We start from the raw sequence: 13,499 nt of genomic DNA on the forward strand, positions 1-13,499 counted from the left end.
TTTTAGGTTAACTTACCCAACAAAACAAGGTGGCTAAGTTTAGGCAACAAAACCACTTGGTTAGGCTTAAGAAAAAATCGTGGTTTGGATTAAAATGAGTACATTTGTTATGCAAAATAAGGATGTGCGTTACATAATTGGCGTTAAGTAGACTACGTAATTAACACAACAAAAATACGTACTTAGTTTCACATGGGACACAAACAGCGGTCTCCTGGGTGAAAGTCCTATGTTTGTTGGATCCGTCCATCCTCCCCTCCCACCCGACCTACAAGGACTTTCAAGCGCTTTACGCTACGTCAGTTGTTCTGACCGTCTAATAATGACATGAATGGGTTTAAATTGGAGTTAGTTGAAAGCCCCAGTGCGCCCCATACAGACGCTAAAGGGTGCCTCGTGCGTTGGTATCAGACGCCGAGGGCCACTGACCAAGCGTCGGTATTTGACAAGTTGGGAGTGATAACGGGTTGTAATATATTCTTATGTCAACCACTTTTTTCACCAATTTTTTTGATCACCCAAAAAAAGGCGTACAGTGGGTGTGTTTTCAGAAGTGTGGGGGACACAATGAAGTAAATATATATGTATGCTATTTAGTATAGCAGTTATATACTGAATCTATATGCTAATTATTTCCTGCATTTATGTACATTAAATCCATCTAACAACATCTAGTTATAGATACCTCATACTTTATGATAGACAATGTTGTAATTGCATGCCTCCTATAAAGATAAGCTGTAAACCTGAAATATAAAAAGCAATGTGGACGAGACTAGGACTTTGAAAAGTGAGGGGGACATGTCCCCCCTCAGTGGAAGTCACGCCCTTGAAAACCCTGGTGGATAAGACCTCCTCCTGGGACATGCTGAGCACATTGCTGCTCTAACCTCAGAACCACACCTATCCCCGAGGGCACCCGCAAGTTCTGGCACCCGTTCTAAACCTCCTAATACACTTCGCTACATGCATGAGCCTCAAGGAGACGAGTAGACACAGGCACACAGAGTACTTTAGTGAACCACCTGTAAATCAAAACCCATGCTAGAACATGCAAAGCCCCTGCCTCAACGGGGACCCCGAGTTCACATGTACTGTACTAGTACATGGAGTAGAACACCTGGGGAATTTTTGAGCGGTGCATATGAAGGTTAAGCGTGTTAGCGTGTGTTAAGCGTCCCATGCAATTATGCATGAGCGAGGTGTAATTTGCTGCTCTGTCTCGCCCGGTTATACAGCTCTGAGGATGAAATAATAACACCTGCCTCCATGTCATTACTTAGTAACCGTTTAACTACTCTTAACAGCAACTGCTCTTCTTTCCGTACTGATTAACACCCTAAAAGTAATGTTTATCCTCCGTCTTAGATGAAAACAAGATGTTGGAACGTAGTCACTGTGGGCCTACCAAGCCTAACAAGCAAAACAATAGTAAAAGACATTCCTTTTGCTTTAAATCTCCAGAGAATGACAACCATGTGCATAACAAAAGGTACCGCTACATGCTCAGGATATTTTACTCTGTCGAAAAATTACATGGAAACATTGCTGCGAATCAAAAACAAAATCGTGCGTCTATGGGTGGATCCTTGATTAATATTGATTTTGAATGGTTGCCAGTTAAAGTTCTGTGGAAATGGTTGCAAGCAGGTCACATGCAAGCTACAGTTAACTCACAAGAGAGACCAAAATGTGTTTTCTTCCATAATTACAGGATGAGAAGTTTTCAGATCTGGTTGAATCTAAAAATATATAACTTCTCTCTAATAATCTATGAGTGGGAAAAGAGTGAATCCCGCTAGTATGTTTTTCTCGTTCAGCTTCGCTCCTCTCTACATATCTGTAGGGGATTAAAGAATAGTTTACAGAGTGTACAGGAGTGTGACCTGCGACTGTTTTCTACAATTTGTCTGGCTGTCAAACACCAGCAAGCCCGGCAGCTTTACTGAGCTCAAGGAGGCGGGTTAGTTTACACAACATCAATCTCTGTTAAAGGTAACTGCAACCATTATCCACGAGGCCACTGCCCTGTGATTAATCTAATTATTAAGACTGCTTGTTAAACATTGTTTTCATACCGTAAAGCATTAACATTGGACGTCATGTCCAGACAGTCTTGTAGCTTTAACATTGAAGGGGAACTTGAGGAGGGAGAGGGAGCTGCGCGGAGATTGGATACATTGCCTTAAGTGATCTCACTTGAGTCAGCGTTGGAGAAAATGTATAAATATATCTAGGGGTGTGGGGACTTCTATGGCCCCGTCCCCACCTCTGCTTGAGGATACATTAGCAGTTACTGGCATAAGACACCCGATTCTCTGATCTGTTGCACTTGATTTGCATTGTGGGTAATGAAGGCGGCAGGTTTTGTGAAGGAAGAAGAATGCGTGGAATAAAAAAAGACGATATCTCTGGTTCGGCCGCATTGATTTAGATTTTTTTTTTTGTCGTCCAACAGTGTTATAGGAGTGCAATGCTACATTGTTGGAGTACTCTTTTAGAGATTTAATACTGTAGATAGACATGTACTGTCTTTTTCACAAAAGTCATGTATTTACAAGAACAATAGTCCTGTTTACTAAAATGCTGCTGATAATAGAGATGAACTGATCACAATTTTTCAGTCCCGATACCACTACCTGGGCTTTGGTATTATAGTTTGCTGCCGGGGTCACAAACTTTCTCATTTTACAGCTAAACCGTGCACTACAAGATGATTCTGAAAACATTTGAGGCGAGAAATAGGCATTACAGTAACAGAATATTGATTCATATTTGATCAGCGCTGCCTAGTTTGACCGTTTGATCGGAGTTCGCAAGTGATTGACTCGTGGCTCTTATAGACGGTAGCTGGACGCCAGGCTCCAGCTCGGCTCTGACTGGTTGTTTTCCTCCGGTCTGTGAAATCTTGCAGATGCCATTAGGAGCACCGGAGGACACCAGAGGACACCGGAGAACACCGTAGAACAGCGAGGCAGGTTTTTTTTTCAGATTAACGGTTTCATGTACTACAGGATATCGCAACCGTTTTATAAAAATAACTTTTTTTAAATCATATTTGCTCCAATCTCTCCTACTTCAGCTTTAAATGGTGTAAAAGAATGTAAAGCATCAACAACAGAGGTGACCCAGGAAGACTCTCGGCCTGTGACAACCAGGTGTTAAGAGGATGGATTTCCAGAATGTGACTTCTGTCAGAAGGTGAGTAACAACAACAACAGAGGAAATTCTCCACGAGTTTGTAATTCCACTTGTGTTTCAAGTAAGCTGTCAGACAACAGCCGGTCTTTCGCACATGAAAGGAAAACAAAGGGCAAGCTTAAGAGGACAAGTTCTGAGTAAAGACCTACAAGTGGCTTAACTGGCTTCAGATCTTATCCATTTCTTGTGTAGATGCCCCACGTGTTACTCCTCATGACACCACTGCAGAGGAAACCTGTAAGACGGGCGGGGCTGGCCAAATGCCTCATCTGTCAGTAAGCATCGGCATACCTGTTCACCAGAAACTCAGTTGTTTAACTGTATGTCTGACTTTGTTGGCAGGCAATGGAAAAAAACACACATCTATGGAAATACACACTCAACCTGTATATAAATCTATCCTTTTTCTTTTTTTTTACCAAAGCAGAAAACTGTTTTGCATATAAAAATAAATGTTTAATGCATGAATAAAGAGCCTGATATAAAGTCATGGCTTAGGGAACTACCTAAATTCTGTTCTTTATTCTGCTTCATGTGTTTAGTTTTGCTCTATTATCAAATAAGTGGGTTGTTTCACTACTTATACAGTGTATAAGTAGCAGCTGAGCCTGTTCCGTCTCCTATTTCTGTGTTGTAAAAGACACATCTTTGCTGCCATCTTGTGACATTAAAAATACAGCACATTCATCAGTCAAATTGACACCAACGAGGAATATTTAAGTAATGTGTGTAATGTACACAGCAGTTCAAATACTGTAGTAAGTAGCTATTTATACAGTGTACATCTACTGTAGTGATGCATGCAACGCCACTATAGATTCCTTTATATTGTGAGTACAGCGAGGCAGATTGAAGCTTTTCTTTTGTCACATGATGTACTGTAGCTGCAACAGTTAATCTGCACCTGTCATCAGGTAACACAAATTCCTCAAAAAAATCGTATCTTTCTCAGATCTCAGAGGGAAGTCCATAGTCTTTGCCGGCAGCTGTTAACACTTTTGACACGCAGCAAACAAACCAGTAGCCATAAAATAACACGTGTGCCTGTGCACAATAACACATGTTCAAATACCGCAGATCCAGTCCTGCTGTGCCGAAGAGAGCAGCCTTCCTGTACAGTATGTTCTGTATTGTCACAACCAGTGTGAAATACAGTACTTGATTAGTTGATTCTGCACTTGAGACGGGTCTCTTGAAAAATCTTTAAAAAATGATTTGTTACATTATCCTGTACAATGGATCATGGTTACTCTCAATTATAGATCCAGACTCGGTATGCATCAAGGTGGGAAATATGTCAAAGAAAAAGCAAAGTTCATTACTTGTGGTCCACTCTTTTTTAAGTTAAAATTATGAATACTTTTTGATCTCTAGCCTATGTTTGCTGTGACTGAATTGTGTTGGAACTGCTGTGCATAACGTAAAAAGTTGTACAGCGTGCGTCACGTTTGAGTGTGTGCGTCACAGTAGGCAACCTCAGGTTCTGAGAAGTGAAGCCAATGCTGAAGTGCTTTAAACTTGCATTATTTCTATTATCCAGCAGGGGGCGATTCTCACTTGATTTATTACCTCAGTTAACATTGTAAACATGAGTTTATGGTCTCAATCTGTAGTAAATTATGGTCCCATTTAGAGCCAAATAGACCATAAAGAAGGGGATGCTTTCGGACATGGATACCTTGTGATTGACAGGTCACTACCACGGTGTTGTCCGGCCTCGGAGTTGTCCGTGTTTTCGTCTTAGAACTTTAATCCTTTCACAGTGTGTTTTCAGTTTATGAAAGTAAACTGTAACATTTTGGTCGCATAAAAATGTCTAATTGAGCATTCGGTTGTACTTAGTTCCACCCTCTCGTGTCACTTCTGGTTGCAAAAACCCAAAATGGCTACGGCCAAAAAGCCAAACTCGAGGCTTCAAAACAGCAGTCCACATACCGATGGGTGACGTCCCGGCGACTACGTCCACTTCTTCTATACAGTCTATGGTGCATCAGTGTGTGCATGTGTCAGGTTAGAGAGAGAGGGTGAATGTGCTGTGTTGATTTTGTTGCAGGGCATAGACTAGTTGTTGCATGGTTGGGTGCAGTAGTTGAGTGAATGGCCTTATTGTTAACGATACTAGCCTTGCTGATGTGTGTGCAAAGCATGTATAGTTGATTGCCTTGGCTTGCATCCATTAAATCTTGTGGTCTATTGAGTCTGTGTAAAACTTCAGCATAACACTGGAGAACTAGGTAGAGGACTGCCGATTGCCAATCCCCTGGATTCCGCACACTGTTCACAACCTCAATCTTCTTTACTGTTTTTCTTTGTAACATCACTTATTTGTGTTAACATTCAAAAGCTTGATCATAGGCCAGCATCAGATAAAACTTTGTGGCAATGCCAAAACAGAACTGTCTGTATCAGCATTCTGGCAGAGACACACAATGCTCCATGTGTCGGGACATGTTGTGGAGTGAAAATGGATTGTGATCTTATGAGTAAGTTACTGCAGCAGTGACAAACATGATTATAATGCAAATCTGCTCCTGTGATACTCCCAGAAAAACTAAAATTGGAAGCATGACACAGACTCTGAGCACATGAAACCTCTAGCTGTGTTAGTGCAGGAGGAGGCAGGGGAGATAAAGCCAGCTAAAATTGCCGAAAGTGCCACATTCTGTTTACATGGACTGCTCAATTGGTCACATATTATAGACTGTGTATGGAAAATTTGACTTTTAAAGGAACAGTGTGTAACATTTCTGGGGTTCTACTAGCAGAAATAGAATATAACATTCATAACTATGTTTTCATTAGTGTATAATCACCTGCAACTTAAGAATCATTGTTTTAGCTTAGAATGAGCCCTTATCTACATAGGGAGCGGGTTCTCTTCATGGAGTCCTCCATGTTTCTACAGTAGACCAGAACGCACAAACCAAACACTGGCTCTACAGAGAGCCTTTCACATTTTTTGTGATAACTGAAGGCCACCGTAGTTCTCCGTCACACTTGGAAAGGGAGGAGTGAGCGGAGGGGTATTCAGTCGGTTGCAATCTGCAACCTCAACACGACATGCCACTAAATCCTACACACTGGTCCTTTAAATGTAATAAGCAAAAATGCCAAACATTTGCTGGTTCCAGCTTCTCAAAATCTGAGGATTTGCTGCTTTTCCCTGTTTTATATTATTATAAACTGAACATCTTTGGCTGCTGGTCGGAGAGAACAAGCAACCTGAGGATCTCACCTTGGCCACGGGGGAATATGTATTTTGTATTTGTCATCAATTTTCTGATAATTACAACCTTTATAATGGTTAATCAATTAAATGAAAAAATAATTGATAAATTAAATAATAAGTGAGTGTTCAGTGAGTGAGTGCTGAGTGTTTGGAGATGATCTGCTTGTAAAAATGTAAATGTATTGTTTGAAAGGGATAAGTAAGGAATCATTTACCATCACTTTTTCTTTATGTTATTGAACCATGAACGCTGTATTGTATATTTGCACCAGACTGTGAAGTGACTGTTTCGTTACACCCCCCCAAATCAATGCTCATTGTCCTCAGTGATCGCTCAGGGTTGAACAAATAGAATGGACTAACTTTACACTGTATGTGGATCATGACAGGTAATCTGTGGACTGCACACATGTTCCTTGGGTTAGGTTACAGAGCCGAGGGTACGTGACAGCGATCATGTGTTATATCACTTCACGTGTGTCACATTCAACAGGGTGTGTTCAAAGCTACACAGGTAGACAGCTACACAGGTAGACAGCTCATTTCACATTTCAGGTCCTTACAAGGAGGCCACACGGTAAGGTGAGAAAGTTACTAATTTAAAGTGTATCATCATGTGGCTGCACAAGAATATTGATTTATATTAAGACGCTCGCTTATGTGTCTAACATACCCCTTAGGCCACATGTTGCACATTCCAGCAGAGAAGCTACAGAGCTGTGATTTCCTAAATGACAGCATTCAATTTGTAAAATAACTCTCTCTTGTTGCCCTTTCCCTTAATGTCCTCCCAAACTATCAATTACACACAGATTTAAGGGGCTATTAAATCAACTTGTTCATTCACATTTATGTTGAGCTTCAAGTCAAGAACATCATGCAGCCCTGGACTCTAAGATAAGAAGACTCTCCACTTACCCCTGATCCAGGTCAGGTTGTGCTTCTGCCGGATGCTCGTGTCTCTCCGCTTGTGTCTCTGCAGCTTCCGGATCAGGTATGCGTGCGTCTGCGGTCGGGGCTGACAGCTCGACTGCCACCTGTTCGTGCGTCGTCCTGGTTTTGCCTGTGCTCTGAGTAATTGTATCCACCCACTCACTACTCTGTCGAGCCCTATTGTGTTCGATCTCTGCGGCATCTGATTGCGGTTCAGCGCTGCGTGTCAAAGCTCCCGTGACAACCTCTGCCCCAGCAGACGGATCTGTGACTGTGTTTGCTGCAGTGCTGCTGCTGGTTTCTTTGCTTGCTTCACCTATTTGGTCTACCTCTGCCGTCGGGGAAACTTGCTCTTCTACTTCTCTAAATCTGGGTGTGATCATGACTTCTTCTCTTGTGTCGCTGGAAGAAGCATGCACGTATTCAGAACTCATAGTGGCTTTGTGAGTCTGATATAGGATCTCCTGACTTGGGAGTTGCTCCTCTCCATTAGGGGGGTCTTCTGTTTCCAATTCCTTGGTCCAGTTTCCCTCAGACCCCTCCCCTAGCCCATGCGACCCACTGGAGGGTGGAGCAAAGACGCATGCCATCACCTGCTGAACCGGTGCGACAGGTTCCCCCTCTTTTCTCTCCTCCTCCGCCTCTTCTTTCACCTGTGGCAATGCTGTGGTTGCTATTTCTTTCTCCTGAGTCTTTGCATCATTGCCTACAAGAAACTCAGATGTTTTAAACTCCTGCACTTCTGACCTCTGACCTCCTATTTGTTGCTCCACTTCAGTTCGGCTATTGAGATCCTTTTTCTCTTCTGCATTGCTCATTGTGCCTCCGTCATTCTGCATTTTAACAATTACCCCCTGATATTCTCCCTCTTTTCTCTCCTCCTTCGCCTCTTCTTCCACCTCTGGCAATGCTGTGGTTGCTACTTCTTTCTCCTGACTCTCTGCATCATTGCCTACAAGAAACTCAGACCTTTTAAACTCCTGCACTTCTGACCTCTGACCTCCTATTTGTTGCTCCACTTCAATTCTGCTATTGAGATCCTCGTATTCTTCTGCGTCGCCCATTTTGCCTACCTCATTCTGCATTTTAACAATTACCCCCCGATATTCTCCCTCTTTTCTCTCCTTCTCCGCCTCTTCTTTCAGCTGTGGCAAAGGTACTACTTTCTCTTGACTCTTTGCATCATTGCCTACAAGAAACTCAGATGTTTTAAACTCCTGCACTACTGACCTCTGACCTCCTGCTTGTTGCTCCACTTCAATTCGGCTGTTGAGATCCTCTCTCCTATCTTCATTGCCCATTTTGCCTCCCTCACTCTGCATTTTAACAATTACCCCCCGATATTCTCCCTCATTTCTCATTCTTATCTCCGTTTCTGCAACCTCCACCTGCTGTAGAAACTCCTCACGCAGCCCGGCCTCTTTCGCCCCATCTACCACGCGACTTTCTTCCCTTTCATCCACAGTGTGTATCACTTCAACCCCGCTCTCCTCTGCGTTGTCCTCTTCGGCACTGTAATAGACCTCCACGTCATCTGATCCCACGCTCAGATACGCTGGACTTAAAGGCTCAGCTGTCTGTCCAGACGGAGCAAAAAAAGTCTCGCTTGTATCAATTCTTATCTGAATGCGCTTCTCTTCACTCATTTTTCCAGGCACGGGAGAGGGACAGGCGGGATCGTCGCCCGCCTCGTCTGTGACTGACTCTTTGACTAGGATCGCTCTCCGTTTGGAGTCCGTAACCTGAGTATCTTCCCCTTGGGATGGTGCATCATCAGAAGCGGGAGGGGCAGAGCTTTGAACCGCAGGGACTGACCCGGCATTGTCTTTAATGAGGCTAAAACTGTCTGGTTTCACCTCTGAAAGGGAGCGGGTCAGCTCTGAGTCAAGAATTTTATCACCATCAGCTGCTTCGGAACCTGAATTGAGAGAGGAAGGTAGATATCTGCGGTAGATATCCAGGTCTCTTTGAGGCTCAGAAGCAGTAGAAGTTTGGTAAAACGTAAATCTGGAAGTGGAGCGGTTCACATCTGAGTAAGGAATTTTGTAACTGTCAACTGGTTCGTAACCTGAATTGAGAGAGGAAGGTAGATATCTGTTGTAGATATCGGGGTCTCTTTGAGGCTCAGAAGCAGTAGAAGTTTGGTAAGAGGTAAATCTGGAGTATACAGCATTAGTGTCTGTGTGACGTTCATTAACAACCATGACAGGTTCTGATTTGGTGTTGAGATGTCTTGTCTCGGTGTGGATCTGAGGCGGCGGGTTTGAGAGTGATGACACTACGTCCGAGGTAAAACTCTGGGGGAAAAGTGAATCATACAACGCTCCATAAACTGAAGCTTGATTGACAGGACGAGCGCTCTTCTCACCGCTAACTGCCGAGGTTGTGGTGACACTCTCGGCAGATTCTGAAGTAGATCTCTCAGTGCGAGAAATTGAGACTTCTTGATGGACAGAAGCAGAGTTGAGAGCCGTGTCGTAGGCGTGAGGAACAGGGGTTGACTCTGTAATTGCGCCGTCAATTTTGGAGTTGACACTTGCCAGGGAGAGTTTACCATTTTGAGTTGTACCGTCAGCTACGTCAGGGGCATCGGGTTCATGATGTGATAATGCAACTCTGGTGGATTCAGTAAGAGCGATTTTTGCTTTTGTGTCAGACTGCTGGAGGACGACATCATCGATCGGACCGTTGCTTGTGGAAACGCCGTCAATTTTGGAGTCGACACTTGCCAGGGAGAGTTTACCATTTTGAGTTGTACCGTCAGCTACGTCAGGGGCATCGGGTTCATGATGTGATAATGCAACTCTGGTGGATTCAGTGAGAGCGATTTCTGCTTTTGTGTCAGACTGCTGGGGGATGTCATTATTGATTGGACCATTGCTTGTGGAGACAAAGTCAACAACCGCTGCTTTGTGATCTGAGGTGTCAAGAACGGTTGGAGGCTGGCTAGCTGGAAGGCTAGGTACGGTCTGATTGTTGACAGCTGAGGTGGTTTCTGTACGAGTGGTGGATGCAGACGCATTGGAGTCATCATGAACAAGATAGTTCTCTTTCTCCTCTGATGAGTCTGAATGATCCAGCTGCAGCTCAGGGATGGTAGCCAACGGTGCTTTCTGCGGTTCCTCGTATACGTCAGAAAGAACAGAGCCGTTCGTCTGAGGCTCCGCCGCCTCTGGTTGGGTGTTTACGGCCTCAGATGACTGCGACTGGTTCGGGAGAGTGGAATATGATTCTGACTGGTTTGTGGCCATTGGGGGAGGAGAGGGGATGTCAAATGTATCGCTGGTGTCAAGCTCCGGTTGAGACATGCTGAACCTCGTCTTCGTGTTGGCCTGATCCAACTCCATCTGACTGAGGTCCGGAGGAGCCTAGAAGAAGATCATTCACAGAATTTGCATTTGTAGATATGGATTATTTGGCCCCAGTTTGTACCTCTCTTGTTTTATCATTACAATTGAGCCACAGGGCCAAGCATTATGTCATTCTGAAAGATAAATCCCTGGTGATCTTTCTAGAATCCTTAAACCTGCAATAACTGTTTAACTGTGACTTTTGGCCACTTGGGGGCAGGCGGACAAGTTGTGAACACAACATTGACATATCATCGTCTTTCAAGTTGATCAGCAAACTTGTTAGGTAACAGTTATGGAGCATCATTATCATTCGTTTGGAGTTGTGTTTCTCAGCTGGTTAGACTGTTATCAGGTCATTAAATGGGTGTGATCAGCCTCATAGATGTGGGTCAGTAGGGGCCTGCTACACCCACTAGTAGGTTTTATCATCGATTCACATGGGCGATCACCGAAAGAAGAAATAAAAGAAGACGACAGCAACATTTAGCGACCATAGTAATTATGACGGGAGCAAAAGTGAAAGTCAGGCGATGTAGTATAGACATCGTGAAAGTCCATATGGGGTGGAGGTCAGAAACCGTGTCCCGTGTGAAAACCAACAGCGTGTAGTTGTCTTTTGTTAATAAAAATTAGGTGTCACTTTCACTTTTCAAACAAAGTTATTTTAAACCAAAACCCAATCTTTTTCACTAGTCGTTTTGTTGCCTAAACCTAAAGAAGTTGTACTTTTGTTGCCTGAACCTAAACAAGCTGTTTTGTTTTACAACATGGTAGGCGTAGTAGGCCCCTACTGACCCACATCTATGAGGCTTATAACGACTGATAACACACATTTAATGAGCTGTCAAATCGTGTGTTTTTATGGCCACCTGGTGAATGTAAGTCCAATATTCACTGAAGCATTCATTCATTGAAAGATCATCCTAAGTGTATTTTTCAGAAAAACAAAATGGTTAACTCTGCAATGGAAATTATACAAATATAATGATATAGCCTACAAACTGGGGCTAGTGATAAATCAGGCAAAACGATACGATCATATAGCTATATAAGCAGGTGACGCACCAAATTTGCAAAGTTATATAAACGTTTTTTCATTTGTCACACATGAAAACAACACTCAGGGCAACGGGGTTACCTCCTCTTGCTCTTTAATGCCAGACCTATGAAGGCCAACGGTGCTCTTAGAGATATTCTCTTCATCATCCTTTTTCCTCTTTCTGAAGCCAAAGGAGAAGGTAGCAAACCTTTTGGGCTTACGGAGGTCCAACTCTGAGTAGCTTAATCCTTTGTCCTGAGAGGAAGAGGGAAGGATGGAGGGATGGATGGAAAGTGAAACAGGGAGAGAGGGAGGAAGAAATGCAAAATGTAAGACTCTCAGGATAATAACATGTTTCTAAAAGCATCAAGTAATAATTTGCCTTAACCAATACCGGATATTGTGATTAATAATTGGGACTTTTTATTTAACTAAATATAAACTGAAAATAAATACCTTGCATACCAAACATACTTAACCTTTTAAACGCTTGCCAATGGCTAATTAGAAACCACCAAGTGCTACCTCTGTCATTGGTAGGAATGAGGATATTGCACAATGAAAAAATATTCTTTATTGTAAACCAGGAAAAGGAGTCGACACCCTAACTTCATTCCAAGCAGTAAAAGGTGCTCCACCCTGGAAAAAAATGAAAGACTAGAAGAACACGATCTGCTAAACCTGGTAGCTGCTGGCTCGAATGCTATCAATTGGATTGGCTAGGTAAAAATATAAGAATTGAGGCAACTTCCTGTCCTTTTCAGTTACTCCAGTATACTTTTACATAGCCTGTAGCATAGAGTATAGCATAGATTTACAGCAAATAACATCTGCAGCCAGTGAGAGTTAGTTTATCATCAAATAATTATGACCTCTTACTGTAGTCATAACCGATATAGGCGTGCCATTATTAAAATGTGTTTAAATGATTGCGATAAGTGTTAATCTGGCAGGACAAAAGGTTTAAAAAGACGTCATAGCATCTTGGGAGAGCACCTAGAAAGACCCAGGTATCCCTCAGATATTTTTAAAAAGACACTAAAGCATGCTCCTGCAGGCAAACACTGATTGCAAAGATAAGAGTGATGTTATTCTGGTAATTATGTGCGCCTGTTTTGTTGACGCGGAAGGAACACGAGGCTGTCAGTCACTGCCATCAGCCAGCTTTTTAGCTGGGCGTGTCGGTCAAATTCTTCCTTCTGTGATGGATAGTTTGGAATGTATGACAAGCAAAGAAAACAATCACAGTGGAGTCATAGCTGAGGCTGTAGTGGGTGGACAGTGTTAGACTCATCTTAAATCTAGTGCACTGAGGTGTCAGAGATTATATCAGAGATTTAAAAAATACCACACACATTTTTGTGTTATTATTACTGTGACTCCAGTAATTCAATTACCTATTGACAGGTCCTACCATTAAAACAAATTGTTTCCATTATGGCTGTTAAATTTAACGCGGTAATAAAGCGTTAACGCAAATTTGTTTTAACGCCACTAATTTCTTTAACGCAACTTGTGATTTTTAGGTTGTAGTTGGCTCAGTTTTAAAGTTAGAGTGAAGATACTGACATTATACTAGCTTGTCAAGAAAGAGGTTAAATAACGCTCCAAAATTAAGATACATTTTGATGTAGAAAAACTGTCATGGCCATTTTCAAAGGGGTCCCTTGACCTCTGACGTCAAGATATGTAAATGAAAATGGGTTCTATGGGTACCCACGAGTCTCCCCTTTACAGACATGCC

At 42.7% G+C, this 13,499-nt stretch overlaps 1 protein-coding gene and 1 long non-coding RNA gene across 2 annotated transcripts in view; one reads left to right on the forward strand and one right to left on the reverse strand.

Moving 5' to 3' along the window:
• Positions 1–13,499, reverse strand: part of crybg2 (crystallin beta-gamma domain containing 2) — a 57,056-nt gene that overhangs the window by 25,955 nt on the left and 17,602 nt on the right. Inside the window, exons 3-4 of the mRNA XM_037794341.1 lie at positions 11,855–12,010; positions 7,349–10,731 (exon numbers count right to left, since the gene is read on the reverse strand). Coding sequence (XP_037650269.1) covers positions 7,349–10,731; positions 11,855–12,010 — 3,539 coding nt within the window. The remainder of the gene's footprint in view (positions 1–7,348; positions 10,732–11,854; positions 12,011–13,499) is intronic.
• LOC119502972 overlaps positions 3,081–13,499 on the forward strand; it is a 70,443-nt gene continuing 60,024 nt past the window's right edge. The window contains exon 1 of the long non-coding RNA XR_005210230.1: positions 3,081–3,184. This is a non-coding gene — a long non-coding RNA (uncharacterized LOC119502972). The remainder of the gene's footprint in view (positions 3,185–13,499) is intronic.

This window comes from Sebastes umbrosus, chromosome 15 (assembly GCF_015220745.1).
Source record: "Sebastes umbrosus isolate fSebUmb1 chromosome 15, fSebUmb1.pri, whole genome shotgun sequence".
Classification (NCBI taxonomy): Eukaryota; Metazoa; Chordata; class Actinopteri; order Perciformes; family Sebastidae; genus Sebastes; species Sebastes umbrosus.